The sequence below is a fragment of the Protopterus annectens genome, chromosome 16.part0 (assembly GCF_019279795.1).
Source record: "Protopterus annectens isolate FY-2018-M chromosome 16.part0, PAN1.0, whole genome shotgun sequence".
Lineage (NCBI taxonomy): Eukaryota > Metazoa > Chordata > Ceratodontiformes > Protopteridae > Protopterus > Protopterus annectens.
The window spans coordinates 517,182,260-517,204,657 of record NC_056750.1 but is presented as its reverse complement, the minus strand read 5'-3'; the positions used below and the strand labels follow the sequence as shown (position 1 = coordinate 517,204,657).

The 22,398-nt window shown below is 42.9% G+C and overlaps 1 protein-coding gene across 1 annotated transcript in view; it reads right to left on the bottom strand.

The window, feature by feature from the left end:
* The window catches only part of SPTAN1 (spectrin alpha, non-erythrocytic 1), a gene marked incomplete in the record, with an annotated part of 2,849,969 nt that overhangs the window by 2,015,603 nt on the left and 811,968 nt on the right, over nucleotides 1-22,398 (bottom strand). Inside the window, 1 exon segment of the mRNA XM_044058813.1 lies at nucleotides 14,420-14,555. Coding sequence (XP_043914748.1) covers nucleotides 14,420-14,555 — 136 coding nt within the window.

Below are 22,398 nucleotides of genomic sequence, written 5' to 3'. Positions count from 1 at the left end.
TATATATATATATATATATATATATATATATATATATATATATATATATAAATAAACAGAAATGTATATAAATGCACTTTTAGAAACAAACTTTACCTTCATCTAAAAGCAAATACACCACAAAGGCTTTAGTGTATAGTGAAGGAAAGAAAAGGTATAGAAAGGGGGATGGCGGGTGGGTAACCCGGACTGCAACAGTGAATACACTCAAACATCTACATTTCAGTGTACACAACTGTACTCTGTTCTTCGTGTTTCACTGTTGCAGTCATTACACTTGGGTAGAGTCCCAAAGCTATGGTTGGGAGGCTGGAACTAGAGAGCAGTAGGAGCGGCTATAAGGCCCTGCAGAACTGCAGTGGCAAAGCCTGCCCTGGATTTGGAGAAGAGAGGCAAATGATAATGCTTTGTGAAGGTATGAACAGAGCTCCAAGTAGCAGCTTCTAGAATGTCTTTGGTTGGAACCCCTCTGAGAAAAGCTGCTGAAGTAGTGGCAGCCCTGGTGGAATGTCATCTGATCCCCTTGGGCAAAGGTTTACCATGGTGCAAATATCAGAAACGAATGCAGTAGCTTATCCACTTAAAAACAGTCTGCTTTGATATAGCCTTCCCCTCTGACCCTGCAGCAAATGCTACCAGTAGTTGCTCAGACTTTCTTAGAGATTTGGTCCTGTTTAAGTAGAATCTTGGTTGTCTGTGTACATTCAATGAATGCAGAATCCGCTCCCCCTTGTTCTGTGGATTTGGGTAAAACGTTGGCAGGTGAATGGTCTGGTTAAGAGCCACACTGTATACCACCTTAGGCATAAAAGGAGGATTGGTCCTGAGGGACACCCTGTTCGGGTAAAATATAATAAAAGGCTCCACTGCCATGAGAGCCTTTAGTTCTGAAACCCTTCTTGCTGAAGTGACTGCCAAGAGAAAAGCTGTTTTCCAAGATGGAAATTTTATATCCGCAGTAGCTGCTGGTTCAAAAGGAGGCGGGGTGAGTTTTTCCAGCACAAAATTGAGGTCACATGCAGGAGTTGGTGATCTGGGAGGCCTTAAATTTTTGGCCCCTCTAAGATACTGTTTAAGCAGAGGATGAGAAAAAAGGGGAGGCTCTGTGTTGTAATGAGCCAAGATGACAGAGGCATGGATTTTTATTGAAGAAAGAGATAGGCCCTTGGTCAAGCATCTCAGTCAAATATTGTAAAATCTGAGGAATACTGGGCTTTGCTGTGTCTGTTCCTTTTAACTGGTTCCAAGCACAGAATCTCTTCCATTTATCAGCATAAGATTTTCTAGTACTAGACCTTCTGGCTTCCAAAATGACAACCATCACACAGGTTTACTGAGAAGTGATGTTTGAATAATTAACTGATCAGCCATGCTGCAAGATTCAGAGTTTGGAGCTGTGTGCAGAATTTGATTGTTCTGCTGAGAGAGTAGATGAGGTATTTGAGGCATATACCATGGAGGAAGTTGAGACATATTCCTTAGAAGTGGGTACGAGTGCTGGCGAGGCCAATCCGGAGCAACTAGGATCATTTTTGGTTTTTCCTGCCCGACTTTTAGTAAGACCTTGGAGAGTGGAGGCAGAGGGGGAAAGGCATAGACTGATAGGTTTTTCCAGCTGGAGGATAGGGCATCCACTTTCCATGCTTTTTTGCGAGGAGTTCATGTGCAAAATTTGTCCAACTGATAATTTTGGGGAGAGGCAAATAGATCTATGTCTGGGCTCTCCCATTTCTGTGCCAATATGCAGAAGATTTGTGGATCCAGTTTCCATTTGTGCGGGTCCATAAGATTTCTGCTTAGGTCATCAGCCAGAGTATTTTGTTTTCCTGGCAGGAACTGAGCTTGAAGATGTATTTTGTAAGTCAAGGCTGTGTTCCACAAAGCCATGGCTAGTCTGTAAAGGGGATAGGAATGTGTACCCCCCTGCTTGTTTATGTACCACATAACTGTGGTGTTGTCCATCTTTATCAGTAGTTGTCCTGAATGAATTAAGTCCTTGAAGGCTGTCAGAGCATTCTGAACAGCTAGCATCTCTTTCTGGTTGATATGCAGATGCATTTGGTTTGGGCTCCATTTGCCCTGAATGGATCTCCCCACCAGGTGGGCCCCCCCAAGCATAGTCTGATGCGTCTGTAGTTAGGGTTTGGGTGGCAGGGGGTAGAGTGAATGACAGTCCCTTATTTTGGTGACATGTCTCTGCCTACCAAAGAAACTCCTGTTGTAGGCAGGGAATGAGAGGAATCATTGTTTCCAGACTGTGACAATGTTGACTCCATAAACTTTTTAGGTACCACTGAAGTTTCCTCATATGCAGTCTCGCATATGGAATTAGTAGAATGCAGGATGGCATGCACCCCAAAGCCTGCAGAATTTGTCTTGCAGATAACTGGGTTTTTGTTGCCATTTGTTTGAAGTATGTTGTCAGTTGCCTTTGTTTGTCTGGCGTGAGGTAAGCCATCTGGGCAGTTGTATTCAAGCTTGCACCCAGGAATGTAATTATTTGAGAGGGAACCGGTTGTGATTTCTTTTCGTTTATGGTGTACCCTAGGCATGCTAGAAGCCTTTTTACAAACGCCAGATGTTGAAGAGTGTCCCTGTCGTCTGCTTGAATGAGACAGTCGTCCAGATAAGGATAAATTTGAATGCTTCTTTGTCTGCCGAATGCAATTACTGGTGCCAGGCACTTTGTAAAGACCCTGGGCACAGTAAATAAGCCAAAGGGCAGTGCAGAGAATTGGTAATGCAAAAAACCTGCTTTGAAGCGGAGGTATCTGCATGATTCCCTTATTGGGATATGCAGATATGCCTCTTTTAAGTCTAGAGTTACTAACAAAGCATTCCTGCCTAGCATAGGCAGCAGCTGTTGCAAAGTCAGCATTTTGAATTTTGGAATGTCCAGGAATGTGTTCAGAATCGATAAGTCCAGTATTGGATGCCATGAATTGTCTTTTCTGGGAACCAGGAAAAATCTTGAATAAAGACCGTGTCCTTTTTCCTTTTCTGGTACCAGCTGAATAGCCCCCATATCCATGAGGGACATGACTTGCTTCTGGGCCTCTGCCCACTGGTTCTGTGGCAGATCCGGCCATATGTTTGGAACTGGCAAAGTATGGAAATTAAATCTGTACCCCTGGGATACTATGTTTAATACCCACTTGTCCTGGGTAATTAACTGCCAATTTTGAGCATGAAGCGCTAGTTTTCCCCCCAAGGGGGCTGCCGAAAGACAAGTGCTTGGTGATGGTAGAAGAAAGTCACTGAGACTGCTTACTGTAGGGTTGTGCTTTGTTTCTTCCAGTTTTGGAGGTGGAGGCACCCCATTGCTTTGACCTGTAAGAACCCTGTGATTGGTATCTGGAGCCTTCTGAGTGCCTGGATTTGCCTTGAGTGGGCTCTGTTGGACACAGGAAAGGACCAATTTTTAGTAGGCCAGTGTCTACTGAACCTGGGTGGCTGCACTTGCAAGAAATCTTTTACAGTTTGCATAGATTTAGCTTGGTCTTCCATTTTCTTTAAAACCTCTTCTGTCTTATTACCAAACAGAGTATCATGCTGCAAAGGGGCATCCAGCAATTTAGCTTTAACATGATCAGGCAGATTTTGCTCCTTGAGCCAGGCATGCCTTCTAATCACAGATCCAGTAACGGGGGCCCTACAAGAGGCTTCCAAGGAATCAAAACCACATTGCAATGTACGCTTTTCCAACCTGTTCTGCTGAATGCAATAATTCCTGTAACTCTATTTTCCACACAATCAGAAATCAACATAATTTTCTGTTTCGGTAAGCCCATAACATGCTGTTGATATTTAAGCATATAAAACTGTCAGTTTAAGGCCCTGATTGCCAAGGTTACAGACGTATAAACCTTCTTTCCCCATCTATCCAGCGCCCTGGAATCTCTGTCAGAGGGGGTAGGATTTTTGGCTGTAGAGGCCTTTACACCCTTGGGACCCTGAGAAATAGTCTCAGGATCAGCAGCAGGATTTTTGAATGGAAATTTGTGCGAGTCAGGAACCCTGTAATATCTGTCTGGCTTACTAGGAGCCGGAGGCAGGGAATCAGAAGCCATGCTGGATTCCGAAAACACATCAACAATGTCTAATACAGGAGGTATTGCCAAAGGCCTATGCTGAGGAAGAAGGAAATCCCTAAGCCTCTTTTTTGATTCTGAAAAGTCCTGACTCTCCCAGTGAAAATGTTGCCTTAAAGTATGCAAAGTCTCTCCAAAAGAGTAATCCTCAGGAAGAGATGCAGATGGGATGGATTCCTCTGCATCAGAATCCTCATAGGGTGAAACAGAAAATTCCTGATCAGAAGAGGAATCTGAGGAAATGAAAACCTGATCTGAAGATTCATAATAAGTGCCTTGCCTATGCCTCTTAGCAGGGGGGGTGGGGGGTGGGAACCCCTGATCAAGGTAATTAAATCCTCAGCCATTTTGATCATCTGTTTTTTTAGGCATAGGGGCCTGAGCACATGGCTCATGCGTTGTTTTTTTTAGACATAGAAAATGTTTTGACCTTGTTTTGGAGACTGGCGTCGGTTTAACATAAAAATATTGAGGCCTGAAAACACCCCCAGAAGCCCGTGCCTGCTCAGCTGCTCTGGACCCATCCAATGGAGAGACATCTGCGGGTTCAATACTCTGAGAATCTCACAGCATACCAGACTCCGAATGGGTCTCGGTAGAGGCCTGCGACTCAAAAGTAGCGGGTATCAGGGGCTGCAAAAGTGCCTCACTGAGTACCAGTGAACCGGCAACTGGCTTAGGAGAAAGTACAGTTGTGTACACCTACCATAAATGTAGATGTTCGAGTGTCTTCACTGTTGCAGTCATGACTGTAGGGTTCTCCCCTGCCGGCAGGCAGTCCTCGGTCGGCCAGAATCCCAAAGTCTGGGTACGGCGTAGGCTGTTCAACCATGCTCCCTGACATCAGAGCGCCAGGAGTATAAAGCTGACAGCTGACACCATCTTCTCCAGTTTTTCTTGCCCCAGATGTCAGGAGTCCCAAAATGAGAAAGGTCCCATATCCTTTGCAAATACACCTCAGAAGAATGGTGAAAAAAGGAACCACACAAAAGTAAAAAATAAGAGGGGACAGGAGGGAGGGAAACCCAGACTGCAACTGTAAAGACACTTGAACATCTACATTTATGGTAGGTGTACACAACTGTACTATGTTCATCGTGTTTCACTGCTGCAGTCATGACTGTAGGGTAGAATCCCAAAGCTGAAGGAAAGGGAGGTGGTCATGAAGAAGAAGGGGCGGCTAAAAGGCCCTGCAAGACTGCAGAGGCAAAGCCTGCCCTAGACTTAAAGTAGAGAGGTAAATTGTAGTGCTTAGAAAAAGTATGCACTGAACTCCAAGTTGCAGCTTCCAAAATGTCTTTGGTAGGAACTCCCCTGAGGAAGGCCGCAGAAGTGGCAGCAGCCCTGGTGGAATGAGTCCGTATACTCCCTGGGATTTGCTTTCCATGGTGTGAATAACAAAATCTGATTCCATGAGCAATCCATTTAGAAATGGTCTGCTTTGAAATGGCTTTACCTTGGGAGAAGCATAAGAAACAAACAATTGTTCTGATTTTCTGATGTCCTTGGTTCTGTCCAGGTAAAAACGTAGTTGTCTGTGTACATCCAAGGAATGTAAGATCCTTTCCCCTTTATTTTGAGGAGTGGGGAAAAAAGTTGGCAAGTGGATAGTTTGATTTAAGGCCACTTTGGAAACCACCTTAGGCATGAAGGTAGGATTAGTCCTCAAAGACACCCTGTCTTGATGAAAAATAATATAAGGTTCCACAGCCATAAGAGCTTGTAACTCAAACTCTCCTGGCAGAGGTTAGGGCTAACAGAATAGCTGTCTTCCAAGATAAAAACTTGATGTCAGAAAAGGCAGCAGGCTCAAAAGGAGGCAAGGTTAGTTTTTCCAAAACATAGTTGAGATCCCAAGCAGGAATGGGAGGAGATCTAGGAGGTCTTAAGTTCTTAGCTCCTCTGAGAAACTGTCTCATGAGCTGGTGGGAAAAGATTGGAGGGTCTGTATTATAATGAGCAGAAATAGCAGAGGCATGTATCTTAATGGAAGAGAAAGAGAGACCCTTATGTAAGAGATCTGTCAAGTAAAGCAAAATTAAAGGAATGTTCGGAAGATTATCAGAATCCTGAGCCTGCATCCAGGAACAAAATCTTTTCCATTTTCCTGCATAAGATTTTCTAGTACTAGGACGTCTGGCTTCTAAAATGACATCCATAACCTGCTTGGGTAGGAAAGAAGAAATCAAAGGCCCTGGATAAACCAGGCCGCCAGGCTGAGAGTTCTGACATGAGAGTGTAGAACCTGTCCCTGATGTTGGGACAGAAGGTTCGGAGACTGAGGTAAAATCCAAGGGGGCTCCAGACATAGGTTTTTTAGAGTTGGGTACCAAAACTGTCGAGGCCAATTTGGGGCCAGCAAGATCATCATCTTGGGCTTGTCCTGTTTTATCTTTAATAATACCCATGGAAGAAGAGGAAGAGGCGGAAAAGCATATCCTGAGAGGTTCCTCCAACTGAATGACAGGGCATCCACTTTCCAAGCTTCTTTGTGGAAAGTCCTGGTGCAAAAATTCTGTAGTTGATGATTGAGATGGGATGCAAAGAGGTCTATGTGAGGACATCCCCAGACTGCTGTTATCATCCTGAATATTCTGGTGTCCAGCATCCACTCGTGTAGATCCGAAAGGTTTCTGCTCAGACTGTCTGCCAGGAAGTTTTGCTTCCCTGGTAGAAACTGAGCTTGAAGGTCCAGATTGCAAGCTAGAGCTGTGTTCCATAGATCCATGGCTAGTCTGCAAAGGGGGTAGGAATGAGATCCCCCTTGCTTGTTTATGTACTACATAACTGTGGTGTTGTCTGTCCGTATTAGTAGTTGTCCTGGTTGTAGAAGATTCCTGAAGGCCATTAGAGCTTTCTGAACGGCTAACATTTCCTTTAAATTGATATGCAGGTGCTTCTGATCTTTTGTCCAAAGGCCCTGCAGATAGTTTCCCTGTAAATGGGCTCCACAAGCATAATCCGAGGCATCCGTGGTTAGAATCTGAGTGGCCGGAGGCAGACAGAAGGGTTTCCCTTTGTTTAGAGTACATGCCCTGGGCCACCAAAGAAATTTCTTTTGAAGGCAAGGCAGGACAGAGATCAATATGTCTAAACTGTGGCAATGCTGAGACCATACACTTTTTAGGTACCACTGTATTTTCCTCATGTGTAGTCCTGCATATGGTACGAGAAGGATGCAGGAGGCCATGTAACCCAAAGCCTGCAGGAATCTCCTTGCAGATAGCTGAGTTAACGTTGCCAAGGTCTTGAAAGTTGAAGCCAGCTGAAATTGTTTTTCGGATGTCAGAAATGCCATCTGGGTTGTGGTGTTTAGAAGAGCACCCAGAAAAATTATTTGTTGTGAGGGTGTCAAATTTGACTTTATGTTTACAGAGAATCCCAGGAACTTGAGGAGGTTCTGTACAAATTCTAGATGCTGGAGTAAGACATCCTTGCTGTCTGCTTGAATTAGACAATCGTCCAGATAAGGGTAAATTTGAATTCCCTTGAGTCTGCAGTAAGCTACTACTGGAGCCAGGCATTTGGTGAAGACCCTGGGCGCAGTAGACAATCCAAAGGGCAGCGCAGAGAATTGAAAGTGCCTCGATCCGGCCTTGAACCTGAGGTATTTTCTGCATTCCTGCCTGATGGGAATGTGTAAATATGCCTCTTTTAAATCCAAAGTCACCATCCATGCATCTTTGGACAGCACTGGAAGTAGCTGCTGTAGAGTAAGCATCTTGAATTTTGGAATCTCTAGAAAGATGTTCAAGACTGACAGATCCAGAATGGGTCTCCATGAGTTTTGCTTCCTGGGGACTAAAAAGAGCCCTGAGTAAAAACCCTGTCCCATCTCTGAAAGTGGAACTGGTTCTATGGCTTTCATGGCCGAAAGAGCTTCCACCTGGTTTAAGGCCTCTGTCCATTTATGTTTTGAAAGGTCTGGCCATCCGCTTGGCCTTGGCAGGGTATGAAAATGGAATTTGTAACCTCTTAAAACCACATCCAGAACCCACTTGTCTTGGGTTATAAGAGTCCAATTTTGATAAAAAGAGTTTTCCTCCGAGAGGGGCTTCCAGGCAAGAAGCTCCTGCAGCCCAACAGAGGGAGTCATTGAGTTTGTTTCCTACGAGTTTGTGACCTGTCCTCTCCTCCCCTAGGAGTGGAAGCAGTCCACTGTCTTGGTCTATAAGAAGCTTGTGTTTGAGGCCTTCATCTGGAGCGTCTATATCTACCCCTCTGAGGCCTGTCTGAAGTGGGAAAGGACCAATTCTTAGAAGGCCAATTCCTGCTAAATCTTGGTGGCTGTACTTGTAAGAAATCTTTAACTGTTTGCATGGATTTCACCTCTTCAGCTTTTGATCCAAACAAAACATTATGCTGAACAGGAGCATCCAATAATTTAGCTTTTACATGTTCTGGCAATTTTTGTTCCTTTAACTATGCATGCCTTCTAATGACTGTGCCGGAGGCAGCAGCCCTACAAGAAGCCTCCAAGGCATCAAATCCACAGTGTAAACCATGCTTCCCAACTTGTTCAGTGGCATGCAATAAGTCATGTAATTCCTTATCATCTGCACAGGCAGAAATGGAAGTAAGCTTTTGTTTTAAAACAGACAAGAGGAATTGCTGGTATTTCAGCATATGAAACTGACAGTTTAAAGCCCTAATGGACAAAGTAGCAGAAGTGTACACTTTTTGCCCCATCTTTCCAAAGATCTAGAATACTTTTCAGTGGAATGGGACTTTTGGCAGAAGCGGCCTTAACTCCCTTAGGACCCTGAGAAATGGTTTCAGGGTCAGCAGAAGGGTTCTTGTATAAAAACTGGTGGGAATCAGGAACCCTGTAATATCTATCAGGCTTAACAGGAGCAAGAGGAAAAGAGTCAGGGGTTAAGTTAGCCTCCGAAAAAGCATCATCCACAATATCCAAAATAGGAGGAATAGCCATGGGTCTATGTTGGGGGAGAAGAAGAAAATCCCTTAATCTTTTCTTAGATTCCGAATACTCCTGTCCCTCCCAGTGGAAATGTTCCCTCATTTCATGTAAAGTTTCCCCAAAAGAAAAATCCTCAGGGGGAGAAGCTGAAGGAATGGATTCCTCAGCATCAGAATCCTCATGAGGAGAGAGAGAATATTCCTGGTCAGAAGAAGAAACTGAACAAACAGAAGCCTGATCAGAGGAATCATAATAAACATCCTGCCTTGGCCTTTTATCTGGTGGGGGATGAGAACCCCTAATCATAGTAAGTAAATCTTCCACCATCTTGAGTAACTGTTTCTGTGACTTGGGAGCCGGTTCAGAAGAGGCCTGTGTTGCATTCTTTGATTTAGAAGGAGTCTTTGCCTTTGTCTTTGGCTTTGCCTTTATTAGAAGCTGAGTAGGCCTGAAAACCCCTTCGGAAGCCGGTACCTGCACAGCAGCTCCGGACCCATCCGAAGGAGCACTGTCCAAAGGTCCTGCAATAAAAATATTTAAAGGCCTGGTTAGCTCCTCATGAGAGTCCGTTTCAGCCATCGGTTCTGAAATGGCTGACGACAGGGGCTGCAAAAGCGCCTCACTGACAACGGCCGAACCTGAAGCTGGCTCCGCTTGTGCGCTATCATCAGATTTGGACCTCGGAGGCCTGTCTTTATCCTTGCGACGTTTGAGAACTCTGGTAGCCGGAACCATATCAGACGACATTTTGTAGTTAAAGCGCCTATCGAAGTAATGAAAAGCAAAATCGTTCCTTCGTTTAATTGTACGTTGATTGAATCTAGCACAAAACCGACAACTAGCTACGTCGTGGTCAGGGCCTAAGCAAGGAATACAGTAAGAATGAAAATCCTTATGAGGTATTTGCTTCCCACATGAAATACAATTATTAACTTTTTCTGACATCGGACTGGAGCAAGAAATAGTTTCTCCAATGGGGTACTTAGCTTTGAGTGGAGAAGAAAGTCTTCGGACTGAAGTTTATCAGAAAAAATTGTCAGGAGTCAGCCGACTGGCACTTGTGAACTGCTATCACCGCACGGCAAGAAAGACTGGAGAAGATGGCGTCGGCTGTCAGCTTTATACTCCTGGCGCTCTGACGTCAGGGAGCATGGTTGAACAGCCGACGCCGGACCCAGACTTTGGGATTCTAGCCGACCAAGGACTGCCTGCTGGCAGGGGAGAACCCTACAGTCATGACTGCAACAGTGAAACACGATGAACATGCTTAGTCGGTTTTGGACCTTGCCGGTCTGTCTCTGTCTTTTTCTTTGTGTTTTTTGTGAACTCCGGTAGTCAGATTGCTAACAGATGACATTTCAGGATAATTAAACCTTGAACCAAAATATCTAGAAGCAAAAATATACTGACGCTTAACAGTGCATTGGTTAAATCTAGCACAAAACCGACAGCAAGCCACATTGTGATCTGGGCCTAGGCAAGGAATACAGTACAAGCGAAAATCCTTATGAGGTATTTGCTTCCCACAAGTAATGCAATTACTAACTTTTACTGACATTGGTAAGGAGCAAGAAAAAGTTTCCCCAATGGGGTTACTTAGCTTTAGTTTGAAGACTTCGGTTCTGAAACTTGAATGTGAAAGTTTCAGGAGTCGGCCGACCGGCACTTGCGAACTTCTTCTCCTTCGAACACCGCGCGGCAAGAAAGACTGAATAAAATGGCGTCAGCTGCATGTTTTATACCCCTGACGACCTGACGTAATGGAAGAGGAGACAGCAACCGGCGCACGACCCAAGACTTTGTTATTCAGGCCGACTGAGGGCAACCTGCCAGCAGATTACCCAAATGTAATGACTGCAACAGTGAAACACGAAGAACATCAGGGCACCAACAGCCTTCTTTTCTGGGGACCAGAAAAAGCCTGGAGTAGAACACCTTTCCCTTCTGGTGTTCTGGAACTGGTTACACTAAGCCCTGTGAGCACAAACTTGAGAACTTGAAAAGGGGCCTCTACTCTTTGGTTTGTGGAATATCTGCACACCCAGAATACTTTAATGGCACTTTGAAAGTCAGTGTGTAACCATCTGAAATGATGCTTAGAACTCACTTGTCTGAAGTGATGAGGGACCAATTCTCTTTGAACACAGATAGCCTTCCTCCTAGTCTTGTGGAGGGTAGGGGCAAGGGGAGTGGTAGTGATGAGTCACTGTTGCTCTCTGCTAGGGCCCTGTGGCCCAGAACTCCCTTGCCTGGTAGTTTTCAAGGACCACTGCCTGGGTCTTTGGGACTGCTGATGCCTCAGAGTCTCTTATCACAGGAGTTTCCTTGACTGTTAGGGAAAGTACCAGTGTTTAGTGGGAAAGTTCCTACCAAACCTAGGTGGCTAAACTTGGAGGAAGACTTTCACAGTCTGCATTGATTTTACTTTGTCTTCTATCTTTCGGAGTGAGCATGGCCTCAACTTTAGGCCCAAAAAGAAAGCCCTTGTCCAGGATTGAGTCAGGGAGAGTTTGCTCCCTTAGCCAAGCATACCTTCTAATGACCGAACCAGTGGCAACAGCCCATAGCATCACAGCCGCAGTGAGTGTGTCTAGCCACTTGAAAACTAGAATGCCATAGGTTCAATTATTTAGAAAGGTTCTTGCCCTCTAGGGATGAAACCTTTTGCTTCAGCTGATCCAAAACAGTTTGCTGGTATTTAACCATGCAAAACTGGCAGTTAAGGGGCCTCATGGCTAGGGTGACAGAAATGTAAACTTTTTACCGAATCTATCAACTGCCCTGCTCTCTGACAGAAGGTAAAGGATTTTTAAACAAACTGTCTATCTCCTTTGGGTCCTGATTCCTGGTGTAACAACCTCTGATCATCAGAAGAGATCTTAAAAAGGTACTTATGGGAGTCCAGTACACACAAAACTGGTTTGGTTTTCGAGGGGCTGGAGGAAGAGAATCTGGATTTAAAGAGGAATTCATAAAAACATCCTTTACAACCTCTAACACAGGAGGAACAGCAAGACGTTTGTGCTCTGGCGGGTCAAGGAACTCCCCAACTCTTTTTTTTTTTTTTTTTTTTTTTTTTTTTTTACTGTGGGTAATCCTGGGTCTCCCACTGGAAATGTTCCCTCATGGCACCAAGAGTTTCCCCAAAGGTAATGTCCTCAGGAGGGGGCACAAACCAGATTCTCTTCAGAATCTGAATCTTCAAAGGAAGTGAGGAAGGGTCTTTCCTCAAAAACAGACTCCTCCTTGTCAGAATCCTCATCAGAATCAAGAGATCAGAAATTACTTCAGGGGTAGGATCCCTTTACCTTTTCCCTGACTGAGCCACCAAAGTGGGTTGTCTAGATTTAATAACTAAAATAAGGTCTTCAGCCTAGCCAGGTACCACCTCAAACGAATCTTGGGACCTTTTACGTCTTTGAAGAACCATGTTTGGAAAGAAAATCTCATTTTCTAACTACAGATGTAAAAGACCTTTTCATTGTTATACTCAAAAATGGGGGCTTAGAATATTTCCACTATATAGTTTGACACACTGGTCTAACCCTTCCAATGTGCTATGGCTTTTGTGCTCTTGGGTTGGGAAAAACAGTTTGTACTCAACAGCCACTTTGCAAATACAAAAATCTTACATATAAATGCAGTGTATGACATACTTGTCTTATGCGACAGCAAAGTTGAGGAAATTCACACTTTTATAGACTACCTAAACAGCACCATTGATTTTCTGCAACTCGCTTTAGGAGTAAAGAAAGAAAACTTTTCTTAAGACACATTCATTTCACATACACCCAGAGGTTTTAAATCAAATATTTACAGGAAGCAAACTTTTTGCAATTCCTATCTACATTTTACAAGTTGCCACCCTGACTGATCTGAGAGTCTAGTTAAGGGACAAGCCATTAGGGTAGCTTGTAAGACATCACATGAAGATGTGTGGGACAAGTTAACCAAGTTAAAATACATGCTTTTAGCAAGGGGGTACCCAGAACATCTTCTGGGCAGTTTGCTGTCAGATATGTATAATGAATGGGGCAATGGGTATAAACCTCTTTTGGGTACTAGCCTAACATATTACGACAGGACAAGAACAAATACAAAAGGGCATTAGTAGTTGAATACAATTAATTCTTCAAGGAAATAAAAGAGATTAAAAAAATGGCATATTTTTAAAACCAACCCGGAATTATATTTATTACTGGGGCCTGAACCCCAGTATTTATTTCAAAAACTGCTTCAAATTTTAAGAGACTGACAGAAAATAAACCGCTGCCCTTTCTAAGGACACTATTAAATGTGAACGATGCAACCAGTGCACATACATTACTAGGAACCAAGTTGTAGTATTAGGAAATGTAATGAAAACAAAGATGACATTCAATGATAACTGTGCCACTCAAAGAGTAGTTTACTTAGCAATGTGAGTAGGATATCTGGCATTTTATGTTGGCAAAACTAAGCTTTCAGAACATGCATTTATGAACATACACACAATACTGCCAACAAGAATAGGGATAGTGGCCTATACAGACATTCCAACCAAGGTAACTGTGGGTTTTTCATAAAGATACATATTGACAGCAAAAACAATAATCATGAATATGCAAAGAAAAATACTAAAATAAAACTATATACAAATTTAATTTCTATATTTTAGAAAAGATCATACTAGATCCCAGAGGGGAGGACTGGAAGAACTACTTAAAAGTATGTGAACTGCACCGGCAGTTTAGACTGGGGGGCTACCTTTCCTGTTGATTTGAATGACAGTGTTTCAGTTTTGAAGGGTAATAAGTTACAGCCCAAGTTTTTACAATTTTTCCTTACATCTGTTACGTTTTTTATACATACTATTTTTAAATAATCAAATGTTTCGATGTATTTTGTTGTGCTGCTTTTCTGTTTGGCAAGGACTGTGTGTATCATTGCTCATTATAATACAGTTTTTATTAATTATCTAACTACCAATGAAATTTTATGAACTATTTAATGGCTTTGTGCTAGGACCATTTTATTCTGATGAAGTCTCTTGTAGAATATTAAAGTACTCATTTTATTTTTCCAGGTTAATTTAATAAATTAATTCTTGGACCATTTATGGACCCCCATCTGTCATTGAATCTCTTTGGTTTCACGTTTATCTGGTTGATGCTACACCATTTTATGTCATTTCACCATCACTTCCCGCTTAAAATTGTTTTTGCACCCTACTAGCAGTCTGAGCATAGCAAATCTTTTTGGTATTGCCAAATCAAATAATAAGCATCACAAGTAAACACACTTTCGAAGATCTGACTGTGTACCCAAGTCAGCAATCAGGCCAAAGTGGTGCTACTACATAAGCGACAGAAACCCACCCACTGTTTCAGACTAGCCAAGGCACTCTGACACAACAGCACAAACTTACCTTGTGTTCTTGGTGCCTGTCAAGCAGAGCTTCAGCACCAGCCACATCATTAGCCAATTCATCAGCATTAATCAGAGCCTTCATTTCTGTTACCCAACTAATGAGGTCACGGAAATCTGCCAGAAAACGCTGCAACCTTAAAAAAAAATAAATAAAAAGTCACTAAAATTTTCAATATTGACAAGGTTGTGTAATTAGATTTTAATGCATGCTATTAATGCAGTACATTTCTAACAACTAAGCCAGTATTCTTCATTGATGTTATCGGTGGGACAGTAGAAGTGGGAAGGACAACTATTCAGTAAAAGGCTTTTCACTTCATAACTACCCTTCCACAATGTTACGGCTGCATGCCTATTCTTACTGGGGAAAATGACTACTATCAACAAAATGCAATCAAATGTGCTATGACTGAACAAGCACATAATTATGACAAATGCATGGTTACATTTACAGAACAGTGACGGCCAATTCCACCACTGTTCTGTACATTTAGCCATGCATTTCTGTCATAACAGTGGTGGATGCACACACATGAAGATCATAATGAACAGAGTCTTGGGTAAGAATCTTCAACTACAACCAAAATGGATCTATAAAGTGATGTGATGAACCTATAAAGTGATGTGGCTACAGTCATTACTGAAAGGATTCAAAAGCAGGCGGACAGGGGGTACACACCATCCTACACTATTCAAGCAATAAAGGTAGCTGAAGGATGTAAAGTGCAAACTCCTACCATCTTCCCTGTATATTCTTCAATGTTTCAGCTGTTGGATATACAACTGAAGATGGATCTTGCAACCTAAAAATTAAATGTATGCCACAGAGGGATAAAAACCTAACTACTCTTCAGAGATGTCTACATCAAGGCTTAGGCAGCAGTAAAAGCTGACACAGAAGGATAGGCATTGACAGGCCAATGCTGACTCGCCCATTCTGCGGGAAGGGAGGTGGTTCACTATGTCTAATAGATGCATGCTTCCCTTTGGAGGGCAGCACACAGCAGAGCTCATAAGATATGCTTGCTGAGGAGTTGTGTGTTCTGCCAGGGGAAAGCCACTCCCAAGTATCCAACTCATGCCATGAAGTGGACGAGCAGACTGGAATCCTCAGGCAGGAATGACTGGGCCTTAGGGATCTCGTCAGCTCAAGGATACCCAGCTTCTGTCACCATGGAATAAATGGGCTGACTGGGTGTAAGAGGAACCACTGGGCTTTGATCTGTGGGAGACAGGAGGTTTTTTAAAAAAAAAATTAGTTGTATAAACTTACTGGGGTTCACAACTGTCCCCTACAAGGTGGGTGGGAATGACAAGAAGCCATCCAAAGAAAAGCATAATGAAGAGAATTCTGCTGAAAACTCTCTACTGAGTAAGCAAATCAGAACGGTATACTCTGCAGAGAAAACCATAAAGCTAAGGGATGAATGATTTCTATGTATGGAAATGAAATACATGCATAGTTCAATGAATGACTGATTAAGATCCTAAATAACCAACTAGAAAATGAAGCTCATAATGGATACTGGCAGAGGGTAAAGGCTGTGAGCTGTAGGTTTCCTATGGTTCAGGGATCGATGCCCTCAGTTGCTTACTCTGACCTTAAGCAATTCACTTCACAGAAAATGCTTTGGGGCAACTGGGGAACTGGGCTAGACTCAACAGTTTCCTGGACTGCAAGTTCATCTGTCCAATTTCTGGACTGGGATAAAAAACAAATATCTAGCTCTGCATTAGGAGGTGGCTTATAACCTGATCGCTGTAGATGAAAAAACTGGCAGGCTTACAGATTTTTATATTTAATTGGCTGTCAATGTACTTGATAGAGGTGTTTTTTTTTTTTTTTTAAAGGCAGACTTTGGTAAAACAAAAGGATATGAAATAGGCTGCACAGACAAGCCAGGATGTGCAAATGCTTTCACAGATGCAGCTGCAAAATTTTCTAACGTGCATGAAGGTGCAACTTGGCAACTTCCACAGCAACATCTGATGCATTTACAGTATACTACAGGTACAGGGGAGCAACAATAAAACACTGGCAAGTAGTGATTTGAACAAAGAAGTGAAAAATAAGCCTTACAATAAACGGGGGGGGGGGGGGGGGTCAAACAGACTAACTGCATACTTACACGAGCTGAAGCCACAAAACAGTTATGCTGAAACTACCATAGGAAAGGGCTGGGATGCCCCTGCAACTGATCGTTTGACATTTACAGAACTGAAAAAAAATAAAGGATACAAGAGTACTACTTTCCAAGCAAATAGGGAGTTCATGGGATAACTACTACAAAATTGTGTAGATATCAAATGCATTTATTAATATTTGACTACTGGAACATTTGACTGAATAGGAGCCCATTTTCAGTGGAGGCCTGGGGAGAAAAGCTCCCAAGCACTGCAAAACATTTTAAGAACTATAATTTTAGTCTTCAAAAATAATACAAAAAAACAACTACAATTTAAATAATTACACCAAATTAGACAAAAGAAAAAATTGGTTAAGAATGGATACAAGTCACATGACAATGACTTGGAAAATTTTCTGCCAGTTTGAGAAATTAAAAAAAGACAGGAATTACGATACAAAGTGAGAGAAAAGCAGGCTTATGGTATATTTAGACAGAAAGCCAGGGGAGATAAACGGAGTAAAAAAATGAGTGAAGAAGTGACTGTGAGGAGATATAAAGCAAGAATAGGCAATTTTCACATTTAGGGATATTGTTTATCCTGGCACTGAGCAAGAACAGACCCTGCTTTTGGCTAGGTAGTCTTTCAGAATGGTTTTGAAGGATGGGAGGGAAGAGTACTGATTGACCTGATGGGAAGAGATAAGGAGTTCTAGGCCTTAGCAGAATTATACAAGTACAGACGGTACCCAGTTGATTTGATAGGTTTGTGTACAGACAAGAATTTTTATCTTTGGATCGTAACGACCAACTGAGAACATAATTGTGGAGAATGTTACTTAATGCTGGACAAGCAGATGGATTTCTAGGTAATTTTATAGGTGGTAAGAAGCTGTGCATGGTGTTAGTTGATGAGGTAGTACCAATAAATTTATGCCTTTTGGTGCTATACACTGGTGGGTTCTGAAAGGGGTATTTGCAGCAAATTTAGCAACTGTGTTATAGGATTGTTCAAGTTTTGATTTTTGTGATGTGTGAAAGTTAGAAAGGATGGGAACACCATAAAGAAGTGTGGTGAGCAGATAAGTTTAGTGGCAAATGTAGCTTTAGTTAGGTCAGTGAGAAAGTTTTTGGCTCTATACAGCATTCCTACAGTTTAATAGTTCTTTTTGTAATTTTGTATATGCAGGTCAAATTTAAGATCATCCACTATTATCCCAAATTTGCTATGAGAAGTGACTTAACTGGTTGTATTATCAGGAGAAAAGACTTAAAATTTTGATGTTATGTTGTCCTATCTTGCCTTCATTCTTACAATGATGGGTTCGGAGCCGATCCTTGGCTCCGACTCAGCTGAATACTTAGCTGAAAGTCTCAAACCTGGTTCGTGGCAAGAAGGTATCCCACAATGCAATGGTGCAACACCCCAGATCTCGTTTGCCACTTTACAAGGTAGGATGCCCTCATCTTGGCCATGGCTAAGTTGTGTCAAATTTTTTCTATTACCTTTGTCTAAAGTTGTTATATCTGCATAGATATAGCTTTTATCTTATTAGATTTAACTTGTTGCGCCTCCTTGCTGCTCTTTGTTAGTCAGTGACAGCTTTTTTCCCCTTTAGCACAGCTTTTGCCGTCGCTTTGTAGGCCCTTTTGGTATCTCATGTAGTGGTTGTTGTTTGTCTGTTAGTCTCTTTATAGCTCATTTTAAGTTAGAGAGCCATTTGCCCGTTAAGTTAGAGGGCTTGTAGTATTTTATTCTCTTGTCTAGAAAATAGAACCGTTTGAGTTAGAGATTCTATTTTTCTTCTCCTGGTTGTCGCTCCTTCTGTTGTCCTGTAGTAACTTTTGGTGTAGCTTTAACTATTAGTTTTAGCAAAATGTTTTCTTGTTGTTGCTGTCGTCTTTAGGGTCTTACCTTGGAAAAAGAGAGAACATAAACCTTCCGGCTTTAAGAAACGTCAGAAGTGCTCACAAAAAATGTCCATCACGGGTGGACATGTTATATGCGTTAATTGCCTTGGTGCCATTCATCTCCAAGAAGACTTCACTTTTTGTCAATCTTTTAGCACTACAGTATTTCAGGAAAGGAGAAAAGTACAGTTGTGTACCTACCATAAATGTAGATGTTCAAGTGTATTCACTGTTGCAGTCAATACAGCTGGGTTATCCTGCTGGCAGGCTACCCGCAGTCGGTCTGAATTCCAAAGTCTAGGTCTGGTGTCGGTTGCTGTCACCTCCTCCCTGACGTCAGTGCGCCAGGGGTATAAAAGAAACAGCAGACGCCATTTTCTTCAGTTTTTCTTGCCCCAGATGTCAGGTGCCCCCAAAAGGGTAGGCTAAAAATATGTCAATAAAGCATACATGCACAAGGTAACAAGTTTCCTTCATCTACAAACAAATACACCACATAGGCTGTATAGAAATAGAGAAGTACAAACGAGGTCCAGCAAAGATAAGGGGGATGGTGGGTGGGTAACCTGGACTGCAACAGTGAATACACTCGAACATCTACATTTATGGTAGGTACACAACTGTACTATTTTCATCGTGTTTTACTGTTGCAGTCATTACAATTGGGTTAAATCCCAAAGCTAAGGTTGGGAGGCTGGAACTAAATAGAATTAGGAGCAGCTATGAGGCCCTGCAGTACTGCAGTGGCAAAGCCTGCCCTGGATTTGGAGTAGAGTGGTAAGTGGTAGTACTTTGTAAAAGTAGGCACTGAACTCCAGGTTGCAGCCTCTAAAATGTCTTTGGTTGGAACTCCTCTGAGGAAGGCTGCTGAAGTGGCTGCTGCTCTGGTTGAATGTGGCTTAACGCCCTTAGGCACTGATTTGCCATGTTGAGAATAGCAGACGAATGCAGTGACCTATCCACTTTGAAATAGTCTGCTTTGAGATAGCCTTTCCTTGTGATCCTGCAGCATATGCTACCAGTAATTGCTCAGTCTTTCTGAAAGCTTTGGTTCTGTCCAAGTAGAAGCGCGGCTGTCTGTGTATGTCCAAAAGAATGCAGAAGTTTCTCACCCTTATTCTGTGGGTTTGGATAAAAGGTAGAAAAATGAATAGTCTGGTTGAGCGCCACACTGGACACTACCTTAGGCATAAAAGTGGGGTTTGTCCTTAGAGAAACCCTATCTGGATGGAAAATGATAAAAGGTTCCACAGCCATGAGTGCCTGTAGCTCTGAGACTCGTCCTGCAGAGGTTATTGCTAGGAGCAGAGCTGTTTTCCATGATAAAAATGTTATATTAGCTGTAGCAGCTGGCTCAAAAGGAGACAGAGTGAGTTTTTCCAAGACATAATTGAGGTCCCATGCAGGTATTGGTGATCTCCTTGGAGGCTGTAAGTTTTTGGCTCCTCTGAGGTACTGCCTTAATAAAGGATGAGAATAAATAGGTGTCTCTGTATTGTAATGAGCTGAAATGGCAGAGGCTTGAATCTTAATTGATGAAAAGGATAGGCCTTTGTCCAGCATCTCAGTTAAGTATTGCAAAATCTGAGGGACATTTGGTACAATCATGTCAATTCCTTGTGTCTGGTTCCAAGCACAGAATCTCTTCCATTTCTCTGCATAAGATTTTCTGGTACTGGGCCTCCTGGCCTCCAAGATAACATCCATTACTGCTTTAGAGAGGTGTGTTTTGAAAAACTATTATCCACCTTGCTGTCAGATTTAAGGTCCTGAGTTGGCTGTGCAGGATCTGATTGTTTTGCTGGGTCAGTACGTGAGGAATTTGAGGTAATGTCCATGCGGGACATTGAGTCAAGTTCCTTAGGATTGGGTACCAGTGCTGGCGGGGCCAGTCTGGGGCAATCAGTATCATTTTTGGCTTCTCCTGTCTGACCTTTAGGAGTACCTTGGGGAGGAGAGGCATTGGGGGAAAGGCATATACTGTTGAGTTTTTCCAGCTGAAAGATAGAGCATCCACTTTCCATGCTTGCTTGTGATAAGTCCTTGTACAGAATCTCTGTAGTTGGCAGTTGTGAGGGGAGGCAAATAGATCTATGTCCGAGCATCCCCAATTCCTTGTTATCATGTTGGAAGACATGTGGATCCAATTTCCACACGTGGGGATCCATGAGGTTTCCGCTTAGTTCGTCTGCCAGAGTATTTATCTTTCCTGGCAGGAATTGTGCTTGCAGATGTACTTGCTAAGTCAATGCTGTGTCCCCCAAAGTCATGGCTAGTCTGCAAAGGGGGTAGGAATGTGTGCCTCCCTGCTTATTTATGTACCACATGACTGTAGTATTGTCCGTCTTTATCAGTAGTTGTCCTGGATGAAGTAGATCCTTGAAGGCTGTCGGGGTATTCTGAACAGCTAGCATCTCTTTTTGACTGATATGTAGATGCATTTGGATTGCGGACCATGAGCCCTGAATACATCTCCCTGCCATGTGGGCCCCCCAGGCATAATCTGATGCATCTGTTGTCAATGTTTGCCTGGCTGGAGGGTATGGTGAATGGCTGCCCCTAGTTGTGGTGACAGGCCTTTGCCCACCATCGAAACTCCTGTTGTAGACAGGGAATGAGTGTAATTACAGTTTCCAAGCTGTGGCAATGTTGAGTCCAAACACTTTTTAGATACCACTGTAGTTTCCTCATACGCAGTCTTGCATATGGAATTAGCAGAATGCAGGATGCCTTGAAGCCCAAAGCCTGCAGAATTTTTATTGCAGTTAACTGGGTGTTTGTTGGTAACCTTTTGAAATAAGTAGTCAGTTGCCTTTGTTCGTCTGGCATGAGATAAGCCATCTGGGCAGTTGTATTTAAGCTTACACCCAGGAATATTATCTCTTGAGAGGGTACAAGTTTTGATTTATTTTTGTTTACTTTGTACCCAAGGCATGTTAATAATCTTTTTACAAATGCCAGATGCTGTAGTAGTATGTCCTTGTTCTCTGCTTGAATAAGGCAGTCATCCAAGTAAGTACATATTTGTATTCCTCTTTGTCTGCAAAATGCAATTACTGGTGCCAGCCATTTTCTGAAGACCCTGGACGCAGTAGATAAGCCAAAGGGCAGTGCAGATAATTGGTAGTGCATTGAGCCAGCTATGAATCGGAGGTATCTTCTGCATGACTGTCTGATTGGGACATGCAGGTATGCCTCTTTTAGGTCTACAGTTACAAGCCAAGCCTTCTTGCCCAGCAGAAGCTGCTGCAAAGTCAATATTTTGAATTATGGAATATCCAGGTATGTGTTTAGAATAGATAAGGTCCAGTATTGGCCTCCAGGCTTTGTCCTTTCTCGGCACCAACAAAAGTCTTGAGTAAAATCCTTGTCCCTGCTCTTGCTGTGGTACTCGCTGAATGGCCCTCATGTCCAGGAGGGATGTAACTTGCTTTTGTGCCTCTGCCCATTGATTTTCTGGCAGGTCTGGCATACTGTTTGCCCTTGGCAGGGTGTGAAAGTGGAACCTGTAACCTTGTGACACTATGTTCAAGACCCATTTGTCCTGGGTGATTAGGTGCCAGTTTTGAGAACAAAAAGTGCTAGTTTTCCCCCTAAAGGAGCTGCCAGCAGATAAGTGCTTGGCGCTGGCAGGGGGAAGTCATTGGGATTGCTTTCTGTATGGCTGCGACTTTTCTTCTCCTCTTTTGGAGGTAGATGCACCCCATTGTTTAGACCTGTATGAGCCTTGGGGCTGGGATCTGCATCTAGGGCGTCTGTATCTGCCTCTTTGTGGCCTGTCTGACACTGGAAAGGACCAATTCTTTGTAGGCCAGTGTCTGCTAAATATTGGTGGCTGTACCTGTAAGAAATCCTTGACTGTCTGCATAGATTTGGCTTTGTCTTCCATTTTCTTCAACACTTCTTCTGCTTTAACACCAAACGAGGTATCATGCTGTAA